This window comes from Labeo rohita, chromosome 19 (assembly GCF_022985175.1).
Source record: "Labeo rohita strain BAU-BD-2019 chromosome 19, IGBB_LRoh.1.0, whole genome shotgun sequence".
Lineage (NCBI taxonomy): Eukaryota > Metazoa > Chordata > Actinopteri > Cypriniformes > Cyprinidae > Labeo > Labeo rohita.
The window spans coordinates 24,973,622-25,001,225 of record NC_066887.1 but is presented as its reverse complement, the minus strand read 5'-3'; the positions used below and the strand labels follow the sequence as shown (position 1 = coordinate 25,001,225).

Here is a 27,604-nt window from a genome sequence, read left to right as displayed (position 1 = left end):
TATCATCATTCAGATTGTGAGTCAGACTTTGGCATAATGTTCTGGTCTGGTCTACCAGTGGTTTATAAAAATCAGCCTCTGATCAGATTCCAAGGCATTCATTCAAAATGGCCTATTTACAAATGACTTTGCTTTCAACCATCAAATCTGAGATGAATCTGTATTTACAGCACAAGGGATGCATTGTCAGTGAACAGGGGTAATTATTTATTGGTGTTTTGAGGGGGGAAAAAAAGCCAGACCACATTTCCCAGCATCCCTATAGGCAGGAACAGTAGACATTACCAAGTGATGTTTGGTAGTGGTGCACTCATGAGATTCATAGTTCATAACAGTCACAAACAGGGAGCTGTTGATAATCCACATGTGGAAAGGGATAAAATGATGAATACAATACCCGCAATAACATTTAGCAGCACGCCATCACCCCGAAAGTGACGACGGCTACCAATGCCCATGAAAGAGTATGTGCACACAGTTACATAGAAAAATAGCACTGTCAAAAGTTTTTAAGCTCTTTAAGGTTTCGACCTTCACTTGCTTTAAGCTTCTTTTAAACAAACGGTACGGCTTTGACACGGTATCAAAAAGTAGCGAGTCAAAGGTGGTAGAAGAAGAAGTTCTGTCAAGAGAAAGGAACAGTCAGTCTGCTATTTGTTTGTTTCAGGTTATATCAAACTCATACACACAAGGACAAGATTACGGCCCCCCCATTGCACTTGAGGCCTTGCACAGTCTCGGTGGATGGTTCCAACAGTGAACGGGCTCGACTGAGTAATTCAAGATGGTCTTGCAGTTACAAGGGAGGTAAGAGAGCAATACATTTCCTTCGAAAAGTAAGTTGAAACGCTGAAAAGAAACGTGAGAATCATAATCATAACAACAGCAATGATAATGCAAGCAATCGTAATAATAGAGCAACAAGGTTCAAAAGGAAAAGACATTGAAATCCTATCTGTAAAGTAATAAAGTTATATATCCAGCACTGCTTTTTTTTTTTTTGTCTTCTTTTTTTAACAGAATCTTCCTCCAAAAATAGTCGGTAGTGCACTATTCATTTCCGTGGAATTATACAGCCACCATTAGCTGACTTGAAAAAATTGGACAACAATCAAGCAAAAAAAGCCACAGTATCGCTGATCAGCGTGGCGTGTTTTTTTATAGTCATCCCAGACACCTGAGAAAAACGGATAAGAAATCTGTCTTTTTTTATCGGAAAGATACTACATTTATATATTCAAGTTATGCAAATTACATCTATAGTCACATATTCAAGCATATACTCATGTACACACATATATCTAGTGAGAGAATAGTTTAATATTTAATATATAATATAATATTGTACTTCGTATGGTACAGTAGTATTAGGGTGCATGTTTTTTGCGGGGGATGTGGGGTTAATTTCGAGGAAATGTATAGATACACTCGTGTAGGTCTATGTATATATATATACGATCCCTCATACAATGATCAATAATCATAAGAAATCATAAAAGGTTATAGGCAAACTGTCGGGTTATGTGCGTCTGGGTCAAGAGACTGGGTGAGCACCATATAAAATGACGGTCGTAAACACCAAGAGTGTTTTTTCCTGCGGCGGAAAAATATGCAAGCATGCGCCAGCATGCAACCCACTCGCTGCCGACTCGACCTGGGTGAGAAACGCCAAACCAGCACCGAACACAACGTCAAAAGCTTGAGGAAGAGAGAAAGAGAGAGAAACGATATTGCTGCGTTTAACAGTTCCATGGTTCACGTCTTCAAAGAGTCAGTCTGTGCATATATATAATAGTACTGGCCATGAAAACCCACGTCCAGTTTGTGTTAAAAACAGCATGTGTGTGAGTGCGTGTGGACGTATTTGCTTTAACATCTAAATATATACATTGTACACGTTCCGCAACTCCCGAGACAGGATGTACGTAATGCCATTTCTCTCTCTCTCTTTCTCTGTCTCTCTCTCACCTCAGGATAAAACGAGCACACACACTGAATTTTAAGAAAAGGAATTAAAGATACCAAAACAAGTGCTTGAACAAATTGAAACTATACAGTTTTCACGTTCGCTATTTGTAGTTTCCTATCAGCTCCCTATCCGTTTCTTTTCGTAAGTCTTATTGGCGTTCGTCCCTTTAGTCTTGTTCTTCCTGACCTGCCTGACTGCTCCTGATGTTGAAAATATATCATTTAATGATAACGTTCCTGACTTTTTCTTCATGTAGCCCTCTTTCGGTCCAGCTCCCCTACCCTCCCACCCATATATAAAATATACAAAAGATTATTTCCAAAATCTCATCGCCTGCCTGCTTCCGCAAGTATAAAAATATACAGTTTTCCTATGTCAAAATCTCTTTAGCGCTCTCGCCGCCATCCGCGTTGCCTCCTCCGCCTCTTCATCTACTCTATTATAGCTGACCCTAACAGTTCAAAAATATACAATGTTTTTTTGTCATAGAAAAAATTACATCTCTACCACCTCCTGTATAATTCTCTCTCTGAGAAAATCATCCCGTATAGAAAGAGGATGTTCACAAGGGCTACGTGACGTTATAAATTATCTGCTTTTATGATCCGTGAGTATTTATGAGAGATTGGATTGCACATCCTCAGTCAAGGTTCGGGGGTGGTATCGTAGAAGATGAAATGCACTTGTGCTTTCGCGTAGACCTTGTGCACATCCCTCGTGCTGGGGCTGTTCAACTTTGAACCACACTTTTCAAGTATTTGTTTCAAACAAGCACCACACCAGCTAATTCGACCGATCCCTGAACGTACGGAAAGAAATGTCAATTAGCGAACAGAGTATCGTAGTGCTTTTTTGAAGCAAACGCTACGAGAAAATGCCATTCCAGGATGAGTTGAACAGCCCTTGAAATGCTGTTCAAAATCAGTAATTGTCTTTCTCTTCCTTCTGTTCTTTCTTTCTTCTCTTCATAAGTCTCCGTGGCGGCTTTCGTATTTGCTGATGATGTTGCGACAGCGGCCCAGCTCTTTTCGCATATCGGCGACCTCCTGGCGAAGGGCGGCGTTTTCCCGTTCCAAGAACGCCGCTCGGACTGAAATCTGGTTCTCCTTGAGTCGGCGGGCATCGCGAGAACGTTTTGCCGCTTCGTTGTTCTTGTAGCGTCGGCTCCAGTACTTGTCGTCCTTTGGAGGTGAAAAAAGGGAAAAGGGTCAGATCATATTTTTTTAATTATCAGTATCAGTTTATATTGGATATTTTGAACCGCTTTTCAAAAGCTTGGGATCAGTGATTTTTTTGGTTTTTTTTAAAGTAGTTAAATAAGCCTGAATTTATTTGATTAAAAATACAGAACAAACTAGTTTAATTTATAATTTAAAATAATAGTTTACCCTTTTAATACTCTTTCAAATATAATTTGTTTCTTTCCTGCAAAGCTTAATTTTCATCAGCCATTACACAATTCTTCAGTGTCACACAATTTCAAAAATCATTCTAATATGCTGATTTGATACACATTGTGCAATTTTTTTGAACCTCAAATAAAAAGTAACAGCTTTTTTTTTAAAAAAAAATAGAATGATCCTCAAACCTTTGAATGATCGTGTATATAGTTTTTCTGTTTTGAATAAATGCTGTTCCTTTTGACTTTTTAGTTCAAGGCATCCATAAAAAAGTATTACAGGTTCAAAAAAATATGTAGCAGCAAAAACATTCAACACTGATAATAAATCAGCATATTAAAATGATTTCTGAAGGGTCATGTGTCACTGAAGACTGGAGTAACGATGCAGAAAATTCAGCTTTGATCACAGGAATAAATTACATTTTAATGTATATTAAAATAGAACACTGTTATTTTAAACTGTAATATTTCACAATATTACGGTTTGTGTATTTTGTGTATTTCTGAACGGCAGTGTAATTATGTGTTTTAATTTTTACTTCAACATTAGCTTTATCATCATTTAATGCTCACAAAAATTAAGTAATTTAATAATTTCACTGTTAAATGTAATCCTCATTTTTTTCTTTGTGTGTTTTGTTTTTAATTTATTTACACTAAATGTTATAGAATATTGGCCATTTATCTGATATTTACCATAATAATATTATTAATAATTACTAACTTAATATAAATTTAAATATTGGCCAAAATGTTAATATCGGTGCATTTATTATAATATATCATCGTCAGAATAATAACAGCTTATTCAAGGACAGAAGCATATAGCTACAATGTTAATTTTTTTTATAAGATGGACTCTTATAATGCTGAGTAAAACCATATATTATCCTTTAGAGATATTTATAATATTTGATTTTCATTGATTGTTCATATACACTTGCCAACAGCATAAGAAATTTGGAAAACTATTTTTAAAAATAAAATTATCTGTAGTACCTTCTGATCATCTGGCACCAGCATTTTGCGGGCCTTCTTGATCATTGGCTGAGGCTTCAGCTCTTCCTCTGTGAAGCGATGCCTGCGCGGGTCAAACGCCTCCTGGCCTGGCACACTGGACAGGGCGAGGTCAGCAGGGTCGGGATCGAAGTTCACCATGACGTCAGCCACGTTCGTGGGCGGCACCACTGGCGGAGGTGGGCAAGAGGGGCTTGGAGAAGGGTCAGGTGGTACAGTCTGAGCCCCTGTTAAGAAAGAGAGAAGCGTCAGGAACAAATAGTCCCTCACATGTCGCAGACCACATGTCACCAGACAGATGAAAACACCATGCGTCTGGGCTAAAAGCAAAGAGGATTATGAACAATACATGTGTATGGTCTCTGACTAAATGCAGTGGCTTGTTTTGGCCACAAGGCTGCGCCAAAAGCCAACGTGGACATTTGCCAGTTTCAGCAGCTGGCAGGCAAGGTCGACAAGCCAACCTGCAGTTTCAATTCATGTTATAAACATCCAGAGAAACACCATAAAACTGACCCTGAAAACGCTTACATTTTGTTCACGGCCTAGATCGTTTAAATTCATTGGGCATCGTCTTCCAGCACTTTACAGCACTTTCCACTGCTTACTTCTCCTATATTCTTCCTCTTTTTAGTTTGAAATATGCTTTTAGAGCAGCTGATAATGCTGCGATTGGAAGGCGAGCACTTGACGTTAATTATGATACATTAGCTGTAATGGCAGTTTCTGCTTTATCGCTTCTGAGCCGCTGCTTTAAATTGTTCCTGAGTAAGTTCTTAACACAGATGTAATGTATTTTGGGACACACACATATAATTGCGAGCTAATTGTATGCGTGTAGCATTTGCTGCTGTATGCACCTTTAAACATCGCCTGTAAATGTTGAAATAAGATAATTCTGTTTATTTCAACAAAAGAACCATCCGGCTTCAGACTTTAAAACAGCTCTCGCAAGTCCAATTTGCTCATGTAAACATAATCAAATTCTTTGTAATTTAATAATGAGCTTCTAAGCCTGAGCACTCAGGAGGCCTGCCAAAGATTTGTTTTTTATTCATTAAGATGATGCACAAAGACCAACACAAAGTGATATAGGAAGATCGTTACGTAAAGCACGCTCCCACCAAAATCGACGTACTGTCCAGTTCCTGTGCTAATCCTTGTCTATCTAAAATCTAGCAAGGGGAAAAAAAGTGTTTTTTCCCATGAGCATGCACAAGACCAGCTGTCCTTTGGGCCTCTTCCTTTCTATGCGGGAGGAGACATAAACAAGAGACACAGCTGTGTGCATAATTCACACAGTACAAGCTATACAAACACACACAATGACATACAGTGTTGATATTGCCATACAAAGGCAAGCCCATCTATCTATCTATCTATCTATCTATCTATATATCTATCTATCATCTATCCGTCTGTCTATTTATACAAAGGCAAACCAATACATTCCGTTTTTCTCTATCTATCTATCTGTCTATTTAGTTCATTCTATCTCTGTTGTTCTATCAATCTATCTATCTATCTATCGTTATATATACGTCTGTACGTCTGTCTGTCTATTTGTTTATTTATACAAATGCAAACCAGTGCAGCCTGTTTCTCGCTATATCCATTTATCTATCTATCTATCTATCTATCTATCTATCTATCTATCTAAACAAAGGCAAACCAATGCAGCCTATCCTTCTCGCTATATACATTTATCATCTATCTATCTATCTATCTATCTATCTATCTATCTATCTATCTATCTATCTGTCTATCATCTATCCGTCTGTCTATTTATACAAAGGCAAACCAATACATTCCGTTTTTCTCTATCTATCTATCTATCTATCTATCTATATATCTATCTGTCTATCTATGTCTGTCTATTTGTTTATATATACCAATGCATTCTTACTCTATCTATATTTCTATCTATCTATCTATCTATCATTCTATCATTCTATGGTTTTATCTATCGTTCTGTCGTTACGTCTGTCTATTTGTTTATATATACAAAGGCAAACAATGCATTATATCTTTCACTATATCTATCTATCTATCTATCTATCTATCTATCTATCTACCTATCTATCTAAACAAAGGCAAACCAATGCAGCCTATCCTTCTCGCTATATACATTTATCTATCTATCTATCTATCTATCTATCTATCTATCTATCTATCATCTATCCGTCTGTCTATTTATCTATGTCTGTCTATTTGTTTATATATACCAATGCAGTCTATCTTTCTTACTCTATCTATATTTCTATCTATCTATCTATCTATCTATCTATCTATCTATCTATCTATCATTCTATCTATCTTTCTATGGTTTTATCTATCGTTCTGTCGTTACGTCTGTCTATTTGTTTATATATACCAATGCATTATATCTTTCACTATCTATCTATCTATCTATCTATCTATCTATCTATCTATCTACCTATCTATCTAAACAAAGGCAAACCAATGCAGCCTATCCTTCTCGCTATATACATTTATCTATCTATCTATCTATCTATCTATCTATCTATCTATCTATCTATCATCTATCCGTCTGTCTATTTATACAAAGGCAAACCAATACATTCTGTTTTTCTCTATCTATCTATCTGTCTATCTATGTCTGTCTATTTGTTTATATATACCAATGCAGTCTATCTTTCTTACTCTATCTATATTTCTATCTATCTATCTATCTATCTATCTATCTATCTATCTATCTATCTATCTATCATTCTATCTTTCTATGGTTTTATCTATCGTTCTGTCGTTACGTCTGTCTATTTGTTTATATATACCAATGCATTATATCTTTCACTATATCTATCTATCTATCTATCTATCTATCTATCTATTTAAACAAAGGCAAACCAATGCAGCCTATCTTTCTCGCTATATACATCTATCTATGTATCTATCTATCTATCATCTATCCGTCTGTCTATTTATACAAAGGCAAACCAATACATTCCGTTTTTCTCTATCTATCTATCTATGTCTGTCTATTTGTTTATATATACCAATGCAGTCTATCTTTCTTACTCTATCTATCTATCATTCTATCATTCTATGGTTTTATCTATCGTTCTGTCGTTACGTCTGTCTATTTGTTTATAAATACCAATGCATTCTATCTTTCACTATATCTGTCTCTCTATCTATACATCTGTCTGTCTATGTATTTGTTTATATATACCAGTGAAGTCTATATAATGAAGTCTTATAACCACATTATTGGCGCCACACATATCAATACACAGCACACACACAACTTGATCTGTTTTAGACATCTGAACACAATCAAACATTTATTTTACCATGATGAAAAGACAAATTCCTGGTATAGGCAAACATGTCTTTTAAAACTTCTATCTTTTAGCCTTCTCTTTCTATCCTTCTTGCCCCTCCTTCTCTTCCTCTGTCCGTTCTTTCCCCTCAGTCTCTCTCTCCATTGCTCTCTGCATCAGCACGTGACAAGTCTACTGCACATGGCCTCAACGTGTGAGAGAGCAGGAGGGAGGGGGAACGAAAGAGAGAGAGAGAGAGAGAGAGATTTCAAAACATGCAATAGAAATGCACCCACCATCTCCAGCAGTCCTCTCTCTCCCTCTTTCTGTGCAGCATTTTTAAAATTCAAATTGATCTTTGCGAATGCAGAATACTGTACACTAATTTATATTAGTTTCAATTTGACAATGTCTGTAAACTAACAACATAATGGAAGATGTGCAAACACTAATGACATTACATTGCTAGTTAGGTATTCATTTTGCTTGGTAAAGCTAAATTTGGTGCTTCCCCAAATATTACATGAGGTTATTATCTGCTCTGATGATTATGCTGTAAAAAAAACATTTCACTCTACACACACCAGTACACTCACACACACACAGCTGTGCCCTTAAAGCTTCAAAGCCTGCATTACCCTGGGCATCAGAGGCCAACAGTTTTAGACATCCCATCATGCCTCACTGCAGTCTACACGAGTCGCTGAGACTGTCCTGCTCATGTTCACACCAATGCACACACAAAAATTCACCAAAAAAGTGGTGGGAACAAAATAACACATTGCCGTACAGACACACTCTAACAAATCACAGATATGCAACTATTTTAGACAGTTCATAAAACAGTATGCAGCAACAAAATTGAAAAAAACAATCTTACCATGCAGACACTCTGGACCTCCCAGCAGTCCAGGGCCCTGCGGCACATCCAGACCCAATAAAGAGGATGATGAAGACGATGAGGAGAGGGAAGAGATGGAGGATGCGGAAGAAGAGCAGGGCGGAGAGGAAGAAGGTGGGCACTGGGAGCTCTGGCTGGGTACGGCCGACTGCGTGCTCTGAGAAGGGACCTGTGCCGCCGTACTGCAGGTGTTTCCCGACGGCATGCACCCCATTCCATTCTCTGTCAAGAACTCCTCCAGGTCCATGTACTGTAGCTGAAACAGGCCGCCGTCACACGGCAGCGTTCGCTCCCATAGCAATGGGCCGAGGAAGGCGGACTGGTTTGTGGAACGTAGGGTGCCATTCCCACCGTTTATGCCCCCAACTCCACCCAATGAATCTTCATCGGAGTCTATAGGTTTGTCTTTATCTGAAAGAGAGGCAAAAACAACAAACTTTTTTATTCAATCTTAAATAAATTAGCATATATTTCATGGAAAGAAAATTTGCAAAATCAATTTAGAAAATTCTGGCTTCAATAATAGAAAAAAAAACATTAATTTACCATAACACATAGCACATATTTTGTGCAAATTAATTATGATTTCTAAGGGATGCACGATGTATCAGTACCATAACAGTTATCAACGATATTCAGGATTTTTAAGAGTGCACTATGTAACTTTTGGTGCTCTAGTGGTTAATAAACAGAACTGCATATGCCTTGCAAAAAAACAGTCTGAATATAAACACTTATTATAGGCACATTATTTTAATTTTAAATAATAAAAAAGTACATAGTATTTTAATATTAATTATATTTTAAATATTAATTTATTAGCTTTTATTTTTATAGCATTTAAGAGTTTTAATCATAATATTTATTACTTCTTAATATACACTGTCAGTCAAGATTTTTAATGTTTTTAAAGAAGTCTCTTCTCACCAAGCCTGCATTTATTTGATCCAAAGTACAGCAAAAACAGTAAAATTTTGAAATATTTTTACTATTTAAAATAACTGCTTATTATTTGAACATATTTTAAAAAGTAATTTATTCCTGTGATTTCAAAGCTGAATTTTTAGCATCAGTCACATGATCCTTCAGAAACCATTCTAAAAAACAATGCTCAAAATGCTCAAAAAAACATTATTATAATTATTATTAGGTTTCTTCAACGAACATAAATGTATTCAAATAAAAAGCTGTTGTTTTAAATAGTAAAAATATTCCAAATATTGCTTGGTGGCCAGAAGACTTGTTTAAAAAACATTAAAAATCTTACTGTTCAAAAACTTTTGACTGGTAGTGCATATAGTTTTTTTTTTTTATTATTCCATTTAAGTTATATGAGTTATTTTTATTTTATATATGTTTTAATAAACAGACAATCTTTAAAACACTAATAATTTATTAATATTGTTAAATGAAATCTCAAGATGAATATCCATTTTACATACTGAACATTTTAATGTTGTGGTGCCTAAATTCACTTGCAACATAAAATGACTGATTGTCTTATTAGCGCTTTTTTTTATGTAGATAAAAACAGTATATAATTTCAATCGTCCATTTATCGGTTAGCATCCATAACAGAGTTGTAATATTGGTGCACCCCAACATATTTCCACAAATAAGCATGACGCCCATGCATGAAGGCGTACAGTGTGCTTAATGACTAAACAAATCTCATGAGTACATGACCCTTGAACTGCTGCATGCAGTATCACAGCTGCACTGGGCTTGGAAACACACAATGCCATGTACACGGCTGGAATGCCAGGGGCCAAGATGGAAGTCTCTCTCTTTCTCTCTGCCCGTCGTTCAGATGGAGAGATGAGAGATGGGGAGGGGGGGGTGGCAAATGAGAGTGCTGCATGAGTGCTTCTGAGAGAAGCAGGGAGCTGAGCTGTCATCTCCAGCACAGGGGCTTTTGAAGACAGAGCTGGGGAATATGCACTGCACAGAGATAGCTGGGGAAAAAGCAGTGCTTTGCTCTACAACAACAGTGTTCTGACAAATGGGAGTGGAGGAATGCGACCAATAAACTGGAAGAGGGAAACACTGATAACAAATGGAATGAGAAAGGAAGATATCAAAGGATAGCTGGGAGAAAGCACAGCAGAGGTCTTTAACGCTGAAAAAAAATATAAATAACTCACACTTAAAAAAAAATAACAAACACATTCTGATAATACAACGCTGTTGTGTTGTCACAGTATTCATCCTCCTCTTCCTGATTACTTTTAACCTTTCTAACGCCGAAGTGACATGTATCATCCACAAGAGGACGCGACTGAGCAAATAGTAATGTGTACATCCGTATTAAGACAACACCTCAATGCATTTTAGGATGGCATCCCTTTAATGGCAGCCATGGGAGCTTCAGAAATCCCTTTAAGAGAGGGGAGAGGCCCTTAATTTCTTTTAATTTGTAGTGAACCCGTTAATTCCCATCATTTATCAACGATTTATCCGTCGAGTTGAGGAAACAGCCTGCCTGAGCGAAGAACAGAAGATGTTTCCTGGTTGCACAGAACTGTGGTAGATCAGTCTAGAGCTTGAGAGGCAACAAAAGTTACATTGCTGCTTTCTATTTGCAATTTAACTACACCAACATTGTTTTTAACCAGATTATCTTAACAAAGAGACTATTTAAGAGGATAAGATAAAGAGAGAGAGTCACCTTTCATCTCAGCACAGCAGTCTTTCCCTCTCTGGTCCCCTTTAATAGGCAGCTGAAGAAGGGATTTCAGACTGGCCATGGAATTGTTCAGGTGGCCATTGGTGGTGGTACCTGCGGGGTTAGCAGGACCGAGCTGTGGACTGGTTCCTGCTGGAAGGTCAGGTGGCAAAAGCTGAGAAATTGGCCTGGACATTCCTCGGTGTAACACCTAGTCCAGGTTTAACCAGTTAGTAACTTTTCAGACCACTGGACAGTGGAGCTGGCTGACCGAATCAAGTGTTGCAATCACAAGTAGAAATGTAGAAAAAACAGAGTTTTGGCAGTTGAACTATAAAGGTGCGTATGAAAGTTTACGAGCATTTAAAATTCGTATTCACAGTCCCAGTGCGTTCCCATTAGGAAACTGATTTGACGTCCTGTACGGTCCGCTCAAGTGAGAAAGATGCCAGAGTTGTACTTCATCCTCTTCAAACGCGCTGGCTCCTTTGAAAGAATACTGTGTTGATTGTTTCGCCTCCAATAAACCTTTCCGTGGATCGCCGCTCATTTGTTGACGTATGTCATCGCATTTAACTGGTGCTCCTCGCGGCCAGGACAGAAATATTCCCCGAAAAAACGAATGAGTTGGATTAGACGGGCGTCCATGGAGCCTGAGATACGGTTTAGTCCCACACCGTCGGCAGGAAACTGCGAGTAAACTACAATATCTGACTAAACCGAATCGAGAGAGCTGGAAAAACTCCGTGTGCAAATAAAAGATGGTTCCCCTCTTCAGAATATAATAAACAATTAAACGTGAGCTGTGACGGTTAAGACTGATGGCTGTTATTATTCCTCTGCCCTCTTTGTTGCTCTCTCTCTCTTTCTCGTTATTTTTGTAGCTAACCTCCGCAACCTCTTTCTTTCTCTCTCTCTCTTTCTTTCTCCGGGCACTCGGTAAAGCGAGCGCTCGCTCGGTATCGTAGCAAGAGTCAGCTGGAACGTACACGGGCAGCGCTCGTGACATCACCTCTCACGGGGGAATGGCACTGAAGGGCGGGGCTATTCATTATTCATCATCCACACGTCCTCGATCAACGCCCACATTATGATAAACGAGCCGCTCTGGCCAATAGAAAGCGTCCCTCATTACATATTAATGTCAGACCACCCCTGTTTTTCACTAACCTCTTCTGTGCCGTTACAATTTCAGATCGAACTAATTTGAACGGGAGCCTACAAACATCCAAACAACAGGACAAAGGACAAGGCTCGATATAATAAATGCGCGGGTCAATGACAAAAGTGCCTAAATGCATTCTTTGTATTTATGTTGGCTTTGTCATATTGGAATTCTTCAATGCTTTACTTCCTTGCTTCTTAATGATCATTCTTATGACGTGTTTTATTTTAAGACGCACTAAAAATGTAACAACGACTTTTAATTTGGACACTATTCATTATAAATGTGCATTTAAGACTCTTTGACAGATCTCTATGTGCACTAAAGAAGTTGCCCAGCAAGATATTCTGGGTTACAATGATGAATATACAGTAGCAATAGTGTCTGTGAGAATGTGCCTGCGAATGTAAACAGATATGACACAAATCAATAGATGCAAGACACAAAAGACTACTGTTGCAATTGCAATAACATTTGTCTGCTGCGTCCAAATTCAAGCTGCGAGTCTTAGTAACGCTTCTATTTCTAACCATCATTATAGTCATTCATTCTCTAATTTGTTGCTAGATGTCATTGGCTAGAATAAGTCAAAAACGTGAGCGTATCGCTTTGGCCGACACAAATGTGTTTCCACAGTACCTTAAGGCCAGCACTAGACCTCGTAGCAAGCACATGGCTCAGGCACGGGCGATCGCTACCTACCAGCGGCCTCTCCTTGACGCGATTGGTCTAAAGTAGGTCAGTATCTGCCCTTCGCGCGATCCGATTGGACAAAACTAGGTCAGTCGCTCCTCCCAGAGTTCTCCCCATGCTAGTGCCGCGTGAGATGGGAGTAAAACAACATGCAAAGGCGGCTTGGTGAGATCTTTGTGGATTAGTGCCGGCAACTCTTGTCAGATGCAGAGATCAAATGGAATCTGCCTTTGCGTGTTTAAAAATGAAAACAAATACGAAGAAGGTTTCATCCACAGGGATTGTTATGCATAGACTGCAGTTTTCTACTACACAGCTGCGGTTTACTGTGTACTATTTAAAGGGTGTGAAATTATAATAACATCCTTTGAAATCATATTAAATCATCTGATCCTTATTAGGTTGCATGTATGAAACCCCTATACTTTTTGACACGTGAATTTCCATGGCTTTCATTACTTCATGATTCAGGGTTTGCACAGTCGTGGTGAACCTAGAAATAAGAGAGAATTTTGAATTCTCAACTTCTGAGCCAGATAGGAAACATTTTTAAAGTTTAAAAAGCATTTCTATAGCGAGTATATATATATATATATATATATATATATATATATATATATATATATATTCTAGTTCAGCATATTAGCTAGAAATTGTTCTTCATAAGTGGGTTTTACAAGGCCTTTACCAGTGACAACAAACTGAAAAGGTCATGGAAAATAATTAGTAAAAAGTAGTGCTGTAAAATCGAGCAATTGCAATAATCACATCCAAAATAAGTTTGTGTTAGCATAATATGCGTGTGTACTTTGTATATTTATTATGTATATATAGCTAAACACACATTCATGTGTAGATTTATGAAACATGTTATATCTATATTAAAAATATTTATATATAATATCAATTATATGAATATAAATATATACTGTATGTTTGTGTTTATATATATGTAATAAATATACACAGCATACACACATTGTGTAAACAAAAACTTATTTTGGATGCAATTAATCGTTTGATAGCACTAGTAAAATAGTGATGTCAACTCGATTAATCGCAGTTAATCGCATCCAAAATATATTTGTGTTAGCATAATATGTGTGTACTTTGTATATTTATTATGTATATATAGCTAAACACACATTCATGTATAGATTTAAGAAACATGTTGTATTCATATTAAAAATATTTATATATAATATCAATTATATGAATATAAATATATACATGTAAAAATTAACTAACTATATACTGTATGTGTGTGTTTATATATACATAAATATACACAGCATACACACATTGTGTAAACAAAAACTTATTTTGGATGCGATTAATCGTTAAAAATATTTATATATAATATCAATTATATGAATATAAATATATATGCCCTCCAAAAGTTTGGAAAGGCCCTAGAAAAGTGGGGTTTTGGACAATATTGGCATGAATCCTTTTTAATTTGTGATAATTTTGCACTGATAAGGGACAACACAAACTGTGAAAACATATTTTATTACATAAACAGTTTATACATTAAAAAAAAAAAAAAAATCAGTTAATCAAAATATCCATCATTAGCAGTTATGACAGTTCTGCATAATCTGGGCCTAAATGCATTGTATTGTAAACAAAGGGACATGTCTGACTTTGACATGTATATATTGCCATTATTATGTAATCAAAATGAAAATTATTATTGCTGGTCTTCAATGATAATGTCAACTTACTTTAATGTATTTGCACCAAAAAATGATAAGGATTTATGCTGATATCATCCAAAACCACACTTTGCCAGGGGTGTTTCCAAACTTTTGGAGGGTAATGTATATGTAAATATTTTCTAAATATACACTGTATGTGTGTGTGTTTATATATACATAATAAATATACACGGCATACACACATTGTGAACACATTTTCAGCATTTTCAGGATAGTATATCACCTTACCTGAAATTTCAGATAAATCAAAGTTTTCTTTGACTGTAAGAAACGTGTATATGGATAATCACTTTACAACCTGAATGTAAAGAAGAACAGTTCTAAACAAAACATGAGAATGCAAGGACTGTCACAGTAACTTTAAACCTGAAAATCCTTATACGTGTTCAGAAAACATTAGTACAAAGTAACAGATGTGGAAACAAATGAACATAATATGCAAGAAAAAAAACTGAATTGTTGGTATTGTGCTTGATTGTGTTCAACAGCCAGCACTGTACAAGCCTTGCAAGGCAAATCGACTTGATTTGATTTCCAAGGCCACTGCCACACAGAGAGCATTACTGCCACCTAGTGGACATTGTTTGCAACTTGCAGTTTCATGTTAATTTCAATTAAGGTCATGTGAGATGATGTCCTGTATTGAACTCATTAAAGTTTTGCTTGGAGACACTGAGAGAGAAACTAAGTGAACAGACGGTTGCGTTCCTCTGACACACCAAACTAAAGTACCCTTAAGGGCATTCTTCCCTCCACCTCTAATAGTGTGTGGCACCGCATAGGGCATGTGCCAACACATGTGAGCTGTAAACAGCCCCATCCAACAGAACAAGGCACCATGGCACCAGGTGCATAACACCTGGTCGAATCCTCTCATTTGATGCTTATAAATCATTTAACTTACATGCCATAAATAACCAATTAAGCCAGTCTGCTTACCGTCACGAAGAGGCAGAGCTCTGCTTCTCATAAACATTCAGAAGAACATACAAAACAATCAAAACGAGGAGTGTACATTTTCTATCTTTTTATTTGCTTTCTGAGAAACTCAACATTTCTGTTGACTCAGAAAAAGAAAACAGTTGTTTAGTATTTATATTTTGTATTTTAGTTTACTGAGAGGAAAACATTGGGACAGTAGAGCTAAGTAAAGTATTGAGAATGAATACAATAGTGTTGGGAAAGCTGGGCTAAACTGTGGTTTGGGTTAAACAGATCAAAGGGGCAGGGAACAAAAATCACACCGATACATATATTCCCCACATCTTACAATGACAGACCCTGCCACAAACCCACCCACCCCTAAAATAGTAAAAATGATTTAAAAATAAAAACAAAACAAAAAAAAACTTATACTTTGAATAATAAAAAAAAAGAAAGAACACAACTGTTACATAATAAAATATAATACGCATTGTACAGTACAGACTGGCTGTTTCCTCGCTCCCGCTAGCCAATCTCACAACCAAAGACATTAACACTTGCCATAGAAACACCTGCAAAGGTATTCTTTACATATTTCTTTAAAAAACAGATGACATTAAACACAGGAACATGGCATTAGCAACACCATTCTGTCCCCTCGGCATCAGCTCGGCAGAATATTTCGACAGTTTCACTGCAGCGAGTCCTCTTTGAGACACTGTTCGATTCAACGTGGAGTGTCGTAATTGAGGTTGTTCATCGGGAATACACACACTATGTATTTGATTCTCTTCCCAAAACCAGTAACTTTCAGTTCCAGGTCAAACATTTGCATTTTAACATGAAGACAGCAAAAGGTGGGGGGGAAACAAAACACAACACCACAATGAACAAAAAAAGCTACGTATAATTGAGAGTAAACAAAGGCTATACCGTTAAGCTCTGAGTACTGGGGGGAAACTAGTTTAGAGAATAGATTGTTACTGTTCAAATTAGTTCACTTTCACTGGTATGCATCCATCATTGCAGCACAAATAAAGTTACGAAAATACATAATGAATGCATTTTTAGAGGATAGAGATGCTACCATTACAACAAAGGTGCTACCAAAAAACAGTTCCATAATCTAGAATATTCTTCCCCTTTGGAGAAACCGTGTTAGAGATCCATGTCTATAATGGATGGTTCTTTAGGTACAGGCTTGTTTTCACGCCAGCTGAGTCTCTTAAGAGGCACTCCCTTGGTTATGACCACGTTTAAGGAGTTTAACGCGTGGCGATTTCCACCAAAGTCCTCTTTGCCTGCTTTCACGTGATCCTTGCCTCCAAAACATCAGTTTTTAAGGCCTTCCGACCTTTGTTAGATGTCATTTTACCTAGTGCCTGTAACCTGTCACAACTGTCGATCTTTCAGTCGGGTCCTCTGCCTTCTGAACATTAGTCCCCTTTATTGACATTCTGATTCCTCTACTGACACGCCGACAAGCAAATTTGTGGCGCTGCAGGAGGGTGCCGTTCCAGAATCGAGAGGGACATCGCGAGCAAGAGAACGCCCCTTGAGACAGGTGGTGGGCCCGATGGCGGAGAGCCATCAGTAGCCTTCGAGAACGTTTTCCACAGACTATGCAGCGGAGGCGAGTCTGGCGGCCGTGTTTTCTCGGCGGGTGCCTGGTTACACGGTGCACTGAAAGAGTTACGCGGCTTGAGAAAGTGGTAAAGGGACAGACGGGGCAAGAATATGACTTTAAGGGAACGATGAGAGACCGTAGGCCTCTAAACCTTAACCGCCCCACACGCCACGTGCCCCCACCTACGTTTAAACCAAGCCCTCCTCCAGTAAACTTGGCCCATTTCAGCTGAGCCATCCACTTCTTTCTCTTTAGCTGCTGCTGAAGCCTGCATTTCTTTCGTTTTAAATACATGTGCCTCCGGGCAATTTCGTAAGCACTAAATCCAGTCATCAACTGCATGCTGCTAGCCAGTTTATATTTTTTCTTTTTTTTTTTTTTCTTCCTCTGGGTGGCATCTCTCCCTGGGCCTGAGGGCTTTGCTGTAGATGTTGAGACTGCATCGAAAACGGGTGCTGTTGCTGGTGGTGCTGAGAGTGCTGGGGTGGCGAAATGTGGATATGAGGTGGAGTGGAATGAACAGTGTTACTTGGAACCCCTGAATAAATTAGCTGCTTCCCGCTGATTGGTTGTTGAAGCTGGAGGGGACCCATTGTGGGGTTTGAGTAGTGCAGATGTTGGGGGTGTGAGGTCACATTTGAATTGTGATGTCCTGATTCTGGAGTGTAGAAGAGTGGCGAATAACCAGCAGGCTGAGGATGCTGTGTGAGAGCGATGGTTGAATGGGGCTGTTGTACTCCGTGACTTCCGCTTTCTGGTGTTATATGAAGGAGTGCATTGGTGGCAGCCTCGCTCTCAGAGACAGATGGGGCAGTTCCAATAGATTCACTTCCTGTCGGTTGCGTTGTTGGCCCAGTACGAGTCAAACCGTGTTGAGATAATCTATGTCTGGTCAGGCTGTTGGAGTAAGAAAATGCCTTTCCGCACACTTCACACGAAAACAGTTTCTCCCCTCCGTGTTCGTGAATTGCTTGGTGGTGGGCAGTCAGGTGGAAGTGATGGCGGAAAGATTTCCAGCAAATCTCACATGTATATAGCTTAGGAGGGGGTTGGTTGCTTGTGCTAGCATTAGATCCTTGAACTTTATCCTGAGAATAGGAGTAGTAAGCGCCAGGGTTGGTTTGATTGGTTTGATCGGCTTGATCTTGATTAGCGGGTGCCCCTTGATTTGCATTTGCAGATTTGGTTTTACTCCGCCTCGGCTTGAAATCCCCCCGTAGGTGCAGCTTTTCATGCCTTTTCAGACTCTGTGCATATCCGAAATCTTTTCCACAGAGGGTGCATTTGTAGTTCTTCTCCCCCGAGTGAACAGTCTGATGTTTGGTAAGGTGAAACGGTTCCCGGAAGTCTTTACCACAGATGTCACAATGAAATGGCTTTTCCCCTGTATGCACACGCTCGTGCCGACGTAAGGTCTCACGTCTGCTAAAGCCCCGCCCACAAACAGTGCATAAATAAGGCCTTTCAGAGCCATCTCCAGCCGCACCGTTGCTTCTCCGACGTTTTACTCCTTCTCCCGGAGCCCCGCCGGGTCTCGGCTCTCTTTTTTGTCTGGGCTTCCGTGGCCGCTTGGGTTTGGCATTAGGATTGTTGGCATTCTGTGAGTTAGGCTGCTGTTGGGTGGGGTGAGATAAAGGTATCATTGATCCACTCAGGCATTCTTCATTCCCACCATTTCCCGCGGATGTAGACGAAGAGGCACCCATAGACCCGAAACCAAGCCCTCCTAACAGACCTCCGATAATGTCTCTCCGCTCCTCTCGTCCCCCAGTACTGTTCATCTCAGCAGGCAAGACAGAGGCGGCAGCAGCTGCAGCAATGGCGGACATGGCACTACTGGTGACTTCATCTTCAGAGTCATCCAAAAGAGAGGAGAGAGGCAGATGAGACTGCGGTTGGTGATGGTGTTGCTGATTTTGAGGGTGTGGGTGAAGTGTTGGGGCTAGAGGAGCTTTTCTGAGGGCTGGACTCGACATGCTGTTGGTACAGGACTCTCCAGAGTAGGATGATGGGTTGCCCTGTGGACGACGATAGTCGTCAACTCTATAGGGTGTTTGGTAAGGATCTCTTGAGTACTCTGGATTATACTTCTCTTCAGTTTTGCCTACAGGATTTTGATTAACGCTTCTTCCCTGTGAATACATACTGTCACAGGGCAGCCCTGCGGCGCTATCCTCATTCTTGCAAAATACCAATTCTTTTGTGTCGTCCATTTGTCCACCTGGAAAATCGTTTTCAACCTTGCCCTCTACTGAACTTATTGAGCTACCATCGCTGCTTCTAGATCTTCTTCCCGGCTTGCCACAATTACCTGACGCAGCATGGTTAAGCAATGAAGTGCTCTCTCTGAAACAGCGACCACAAGCGGGGCAGCGGTAGGGCTTCTCTTCGTGAATTTTCTCATGTCGAGTGAGAGATTCTCTGCGGTTAAATGACCGCTCACAGACAGAGCAGGCGTACGGACGAGCTCCAGAGTGGATAACGCCATGCTGAAGGAGGTGCCCTCTTTTCTTAAAGCCCTTTCCACATTCATTGCAACAGTACGACTTATCTGGACTTGAGCAAGCGGAAGACATGGGGTCTGTATTCTCATGCTGATGGTGAGCATTTTGCGCAATTCCATCTTGTGTTGAGTGGGGGAGATCTGACTGATGCTGATGACTTGGGTTTGTGTTTGTGCTGCTGTTGGGGCCGCCACCATCTTCTTCATGGCAGCGTATGTGTCGCCGAAGGCTCGGGAGGTGGGTGAATGACTTGCCGCACTCTCCGCAATGAAAGAGAGGTTCTTGCTCTGGCTGTGTGATATTGGGAGTCATTGATTGCTGATTTTCGGGCTTGGGGGTTTGAGAGATATTTGATACCAGTACAGAAGCAGAATTTGAAGACGGGGCAGAGGAAGAAGAGGAGGAGACAGTTGAAGAAGAGGAGGACGGTGTTGACGAGGAGAGGATGGAGGAGGGGTCACCACCAAGACCCCTCATACCAACCCCTCCACCTCCTCCCACAAGACCAGAGGACCCATCATGACCATGTGCCCCAGAGCTGGCATGGCAGTTAGCACTGCTTGTACTGCTGCTACTGTTATTATCTGTCTTCCTCTGGGGCAGGTAGCCAGCCATGGCTTTCTTTCTCCTGCTGCCACTACCTCCACTTCCTCCAGCCCCGGATCCACTATCTCCTTTCCCATCATCTTTTGGTACGGAGAGATGAAGTGGGAGTGGCAAAGGCAGGCCTGCTTCTTGTTGCATTAGGGAAGCCAGCTGATTTGACGAAAGAACAGGAATACCTTGGAAGTCAAAACCACCAAGAGGTGAAGGTTGGGGGGCAGGGTGTAGAGGGTGGTGTGGATGTGCATGGCTGTGAGGGTGGGACAACGCATGAGGTGGCAGCTGCTGCTGCTGCTGTTGGGGCTGGGGAGTTGGATGGCCATGAGTATGGGAAGGATGGAGGGCTGGAGGAGGAGCAAGACCTGTATTTGAATCCGCAAGTCCGAGATGATTGTGGGGACCCTGCTGAACTAGAAACTGCTCTAAACTGGCATTAGTGGGCACTCCAGAAAACAGGTATTGGTTTGCAGCGAGCATGCAGCTGAACTGCTGGTGCAAACTTCTTGCATCAGACTGGGCTCCGACTAATCCAGCCACTGAGCTGCTACTGCTGGGGGGATTATTAGAAGTGGTGGTTGAGCTCGAAGGGGAGGGCGATGACGAGGATGGCCCAGGAGATGGCTGAGGAACAGAGAGGCCAGGGTGCAAGGGCGGCGGTGGTGGTGCTGATGTTACAACTCCTCCGATTACCCCAGAGCCTCCTCCAGTACTTCCTCCTCCGAAATCGAAGCGCCCCATTCCTGAGTGCAGCTGCTCCTGCGCTAGCGCAGCCTCAGCAGGGTGAAATGTGCGTAGGAACTGTGGATAGCCAGAGGCAGAACTGCCACTCCCGCTGCTGCTGCTCATCTTACTTGATTTACGTGTGCTTTGTGAGGATGAGGATTGAGTTTGTTGTGGAAGAGGTGGAGGGGGCGCACTCATTTTGGCAAATAAGGATGAAGAATCTGCAAATGCATTACTTCTAGATCCTTGAAGGGATCCAAGGCCAAGCCCAGACAGGAGGCCACCAGATGCCTCACTCTGTTGTTGCTGCTGCTGTTGAAGCTGCTGCTGGTGCTGAAGTTGGACCTGTTGTTGGTGCTGCAGTTGCCTTTCCAGCCCCAGTCCTTTGAACTGGTGAGCCTGGTGTCCACTAAGCATTTCTAAAATGTCCATAGGGTACTTTCCAAACTGGAACATCTCCCTCTCACTGTTGAGGGGTGTTCCTAGGATTTTTTTTTCTCTGTTCACTTTTTACTGCAGTAAAGTGGACGGTGTAATCTAACCTAAAAGATGTGCAGAAAAAAATCTGGCACTAGGGCCACTAATAATCAATATAAAGCTTTAAAGTATTCTGCTAGCAGCTCCAGTTTTTAAAAAGAAAAGCCTGTGTGGGAGTAATCTGTCTGATGTTGTGACTGTCCATCCCAAACAAACAGAGTTTTGGCTATAGTAGTAGGCCACTACATGTGATAAAACTCTGGAAGTCTTGGATTAAATAATCATCTATAAATATAAAAAAGGGTAAAAGGCGGTTTACAATATCATGCAATAACACAGGTTTGCATTAGTCTTTCAAAATCACTATATCTACAGTTAAAACAGTAAAAACGTCTACTAATACCATATGAAAATTTGCTTCACAAAAATGTGTTTATCACTAAAAAGCAAATCATTTAGTGTTGAAAGCCATTTAAAACTGAAGCTACGAGGGAATGTCTTTTTTTCGTGATATTGGTGTATTCCTTTTACAACTTCTGCATAAAATGGTCCCACTTTTTGATTTCCTCAGTAATGTCTTCATTTAAAGAGAAAATTCCGGGTGAGCAACTCTCTCTTTTCTCCAATTGTTCCAAGTTGGAGTGAAAAGGTGAAAGGTCAGATAGTCCACAGGGTGTATCCAACCTCTGTCTGTAACACCTCCGCTGGAAGACCACAAACACAGCACAGTGGTATGACCAAGTAGTTCTGCCGTGAGCACCCTGTCAGTCCTGTTTTAAAGAAAAAAAAAAGATCAAAAATAGTAAGACGATTTTTAATCAAAGGATAAATATTTCAAAACAATATCATACAACTGGTACAAACAAAACTTGAGAAGCAGTGACTCACAAAGCAAATGCATAACTTTCTAACACAATGCACAAAACAAACAAACCACTTTCTATCACAAAAAATCCTAAAGACAAAGAAAAAGGACGTAACATAACATGCATAAAACAATCATGATAAAAAGAATTTTAGCAAAAAGAAGCATGAGCAATTCTAATGGTAAATACTATAAACCCAACTAAATGCCATAAAACAGGCATGTCAGAAGTACTGTTACTACAGTAATACCAAAATTAATTACCTAGAAAAATATATAGCAGCATTTACTTGCATTTACAAATGCATGACACTATATACCTTTGTTTTCAATTACATTTTTAAAAATTTACACATTGAATTTAATATCTACTTACATAAAGGAGAATGGCCAATAAAATGTTCAATAGTTCAATATTGTTTTCCTGCGGTGATAAAATTTCACTGCCATTGGTATCAACTTCAATTACCTTGTGGAGCCAAGTTTATTTATTCATTTAAGTATGAGGCTAACAGCTCCATCTATGTTGCCAAATAGCGCTTTTATGACATGCAAACATTATTTATGTATAACACACAAACTTTAACTAAGAACCAAGCAAAAAAAGCACCTTCGTTAATACAAACTGCCCACATTCATTCACACATTTCTGTAAGGAATGTAAGGTAGCTGAGCTACAGCTGTTTAAAAGACCACTGGTTCTTTTACTCAGTGTAAACAAAGCATTTCAATGTAAAGAATTTAAATAACAGAAAACATTCTATTTAGTGAATTCTGAAAAAAAATGTATCATTGCTTCCACACACACACACAAAAACAAACAGCGCAGCTGTTTAAAATAAACATTGATAATAAATAAATGTTTCCTGAAAACCATATCAGCATAACAGAATGATTTCTAAAGGATCGTGTGACAGTGATGACTGGGGTAATGATGTTGAAAATTCAGCTTTGCATCAAAAGAACACATTTCATTTTATTGCATTAATGTATTAAATTAGAAAATATTAGATTTAACAAAACAAATTCACAATATTACAGTCTTTACTGTAGCCTAGATGAAACAGATAAAGTTAACACACTAGCTAAAACACACACACAAACACACACACAAATCTAAATTAGTCCTTAAAAGTCCTTACAGCTTTCAAAAGGAAATCAGCTACAACTATTTAAAAGACCACAAGTTGTTTTACTTAGTGTAAATAAACAACACCAAATCAGTCACAAGCTCATGCATACTTAGAACTTTTTTTTTTTTTTTTTTTTTTTAAATAAAGTTATGCTAGTATATAACATGCAAAATAACAGCATATTCTTTTTTTGCTGCTGTATCCAAATTGATAATTGACACTACAGTATAGTAATGCTGAGAGACAAACTCAACGTCTGAGGGCTAAGCCAAATAACATGTTAGCAGGTTCAAATCAGTATGAGGTTATCAGGTGCATCTTGGTCTGAGATGAACTGTGCATCATTCTGTTAGATACACAAGCTAAATTTATTCATTCAAATGTTTGCATATCACAATATTAAGTATACTTCATAAAATACAGAACTTACAGAACTAACCAAATAAGTATGTTTATTAATGAATAAACTGTCCACATTCATACACTCCAAACTAAGTGGTCCTTTTATAAGGACCTGATTTTGTTTTGATATATATTTGTCAAAAGTAACTGACCTGAAACTATTTAAATGATGATCACTGGTTATTTTACTCAGTGCAAAAAGTTTCAAAAATTAAAGCAAAATTAGACCAGTTAAATTTACAAACCACTTGGCATTATCATGCACTAATTTAGTTTAATGGACGCAAAGCACCCAAACTTGTACAGCAAGTTATTTATTAAATGACTGTCAAAAGTGACCCAATTTACTTTGAGTGAATGTATAAAGATAGGTAGATAAATAAATACTGAGGTAAAACCACACCAGTCAAAACAATTGAAACATTCATCCACACATTCCAATACAAACTGGTCATTAAAGCTGTCAATATCAAATCCTTACATCAGTCAAAAGTACCTGAGCAGAAACTAAAAACACCACTGGTTGTTTTACTCAACGCAAACAAAAAGTAAACAAATTCACACTTGTGCAGCAATTTACGTATTAGACAAACAAACAAATGGCTGTCAAAAGTGACAGTTTACATGAATTCCCCTTGAGTAAATATATTGAAATAACTTGCTTATAAACATACACTACCAGTCAAAAGTATTTGAACAGTACTTGAAGCAAAAGCAGTAATATTGTGAAATATTTTTACTATTTAAAATAACTGCTTTCTATTTGAATATATTTTTAAAAATGTAATTGATCAAAGCAGAATTTTCAGCATCATTACTTCAGTCTTCAGTTTAACATGATCCTTCAGAAATCATTCTAACATACTGATTTGCAAGAAACTGATTAGTATTATTAATAATAATAATAGTAATAATAATCACTATTGTTATTATTATTATTATTATTATTATTATTATAGTTATTATTATAATACATACATATAAAACATACACTATACTATTCTAAAGTTTCGAGTCAGTATATATATAAAAAATAATAATAATAATAATAATAATAATAATAAGCAAGGATGCTTCGAATAATGTTAAAAAAGATTTCTATTTCAGATAAATGCCATTCTTCTGAAATTTCTATCCATCAAAGAAACCTGAAAACATTCTACTCAGCTGTTTTCAGCATAATATTAACAGTAATAATAATCATAATAATTAAAGTTTTTAACAGCAAATCAGAATATTGGAATAATTTCTGAAGGATCATGTGACTGGAGTAATGATGCTAAAAATTCAGCTTTAAAATCACAGGTATAAATTACATTTTAAAAAATATTTAAATAGAAAAAAACATTACAAATAATTTAAAAAATCATTAAAAACAAAAAAATCTTACTGTTAAAAACTTTGACTGGTACTGTGCTAATATGAATTTAAGGATTTACATAGATGAATACTGAGGTATATTAAAAAAAAACAACACCAACCAAAACAGTTAAGACGTTCTTCCACACATTCCAATACAATCTGTTTTTTTTACAGGACCCTAAATATGACAAAATCAAACCCTTACATCTGTCAAAAATTTAAGTCCTTATACCTGTCAAAGTAAAGACAGAAATGCAGCTAAAAACACTGGTGACTCTAATACCAATAACTATTTCGAGAACATGCATGGAAAAATAATCAATAATCAGCAATTCTCTGAGGGGGAAAAAGTGCTCAGCAAAGAAATCAAATGACGGCACAATGTCAACATCACAGACAAAGGACACAATATCCACGCAACTACAATTAAATCCCAGTGTATAAATGAAATTAAACTTACCAAAGCCTTTGCAGGTTGAAAGAAAAGCGTCGATTGTTCTCCGGGATGGTTGTGTGGACTGTGAAGGGGGATGAGGGAGAGGGGGAGAGCCGAATTCCCTTTTTCAATCACATCCCTCTATGGCACATCAAAAAGTTTCAAAATCAAAAACGAGAGCAAAATCACACCAGCTAAATTTACAAACAAACTTAGCGTTATCATGCACTAATCTAGTTTAAATGTACGCATGCTACTCGTTGCGTAGAGGCCAACAACGTGACAGAAAAACAGAAACATAAACAAGAAAGTGACTGTGAGTGTGAGTGCAGACAGCCCGTCAGATGAATTCAGGCTATAAGCCCACTTCACCCTGCTAGCCTCCTAGCTAGCTAAATAAAGACGTCGTACCCTTTTACATTGCAAGAGAATGCATTCAAAAGCTGTGGTATCCCACCTGCTCGTGAACGGAGAAAGTCCTCTTGAAGAGCAATGCGTGAAAATAATAATGCTAAAAGGGCGCCGAAAGCGTAGATGTGCACAAAGGCGGTTTCCGATTTCAGGTTAGCAGGTCATTTTTCCTCATCCCGTGGAAAAACACTCTCGCAGGCCTCTCCATCGCTTTCGATCCGTTAAACAAACCCCAATTTCCGCTGGCTGCGCTCGCTAACGTTCAACCCCGCGCGATGTCGTTCGCATCCCAAAATTTCGACCGAAACTGCGCTTCCAGTCCGCTTTCCGCTTAATTTTTTTGCGGATTATAGTCGGCCAAATATTTTCCGCCCCGTGTCAATTTTTAGTGCCCCCGTCTTCCTTCGGGTACTTCTGTTCGCTTCACAGTGGTCGTTTCCGGGCAGTGATACAAGTTCCGGGTGGTGTAACATGTTAAAACGTCCGACATTGTCCTGCTTAGCGCACTGAAATCAGCTTGTGAAGAAGAGGGGGTCAAAGAAAGGCTTTTTCATTCATGGGTTCATTTTATAACGTACTTGAGTTTCTTGAGGTGGGATGACGAGGATACGGTGCGTAACGTTAGTTTTAATAAAACATTCCGAACTTTCTATTTAACGGTTTTCTTTGTCTCGGAATGTTCCACGTTAGTAAACCAGCGTCTGAAAGCGCCAAAAAGCGCTGCGCCTTGACTGACACAAAATAGTCAGTCGGAACAGCTGTTCCGCACATATGCGAGGCAAATTAATTACAACAATTATTGCATCTTGTGAGAGAACCGCGGAGAGCTGCATTTTTAGACAGCACATATTATTTTGGAAAGGATGCAGGGCACAGCACCTCTCTGAAGCCATTTTACCAACATGCCGCCGTCTCTCCCCCCCACCCTACCCGAACATAAGGTCCTCGCCCACCCTGCCCCTCAAAATGGCGAATGCCGGCGATGCCTCGTCCGTCTCCCTCAGGAACCATTTAGGAACCTGAAACTGCCTGTTTCAGGTCGATAAAACGGGAAAATACACTGCAGAAAAAGAATTAGATGTCTAATAAAATTTGAACTTACACCATAGCAGTAGAAACCAAATAGTTAAATAAAAAGTTGGGTTTAAATGATATTTTAGACGAAGACGAATGAATGCAAATGAGTGAACAGCTGAGATTTGTGGTGTGTAAATATGCGGAACCAGCTTTGAACCTTGAGACGTATATCAGCCATATATTGTTTTTCTCTTTCGTTGTAAACATAAACCATCCACAAATTCAAATCCAACGTCATTGTAG

At 38.9% G+C, this 27,604-nt stretch overlaps 2 protein-coding genes across 2 annotated transcripts; both read right to left on the bottom strand.

Moving 5' to 3' along the window:
- Positions 1-1,300: 1,300 nt before the first annotated feature.
- dbpa (D site albumin promoter binding protein a) lies at positions 1,301-12,260 on the bottom strand. Its single transcript, XM_051136876.1, has 4 exons — positions 11,242-12,260; positions 8,553-8,984; positions 4,371-4,615; positions 1,301-3,150 (listed from the first exon to the last, which is right to left on the bottom strand). The coding sequence occupies exons 1-4, from the start codon at positions 11,432-11,434 to the stop codon at positions 2,935-2,937; spliced, it is 1,086 nt and encodes a 361-aa protein (XP_050992833.1). The 5' UTR covers positions 11,435-12,260; the 3' UTR covers positions 1,301-2,934.
- Positions 12,261-15,829: 3,569 nt separating this feature from the next.
- Positions 15,830-26,747, bottom strand: znf865 (zinc finger protein 865). The gene is given in 4 exon segments (XM_051136658.1): positions 15,830-17,767; positions 17,770-22,445; positions 25,898-26,014; positions 26,331-26,747. Coding segments are annotated over 2 exon segments (4,536 nt in total). The 5' UTR covers positions 21,655-22,445; positions 25,898-26,014; positions 26,331-26,747; the 3' UTR covers positions 15,830-17,116.
- Positions 26,748-27,604: the final 857 nt, after the last annotated feature.

What these genes read in the sequence shown, in the direction of transcription:
- dbpa (XM_051136876.1), bottom strand. Translation starts at nt 11,434, where the DNA reads ATGTCCAGGCCAATTTCTCAGCTTTTGCCACCTGACCTTCCAGCAGGA. An exon ending in CTGCTGTGCTGAGATGAAAG is followed by an intron (nt 8,985 to 11,241) that starts GTGACTCTCTCT and finishes CCTCTCTTTCAG; the next exon opens with ATAAAGACAAACCTATAGAC. An exon ending in AGGTCCAGAGTGTCTGCATG is followed by an intron (nt 4,616 to 8,552) that starts GTAAGATTGTTT and finishes CTTTCTTAACAG; the next exon opens with GGGCTCAGACTGTACCACCT.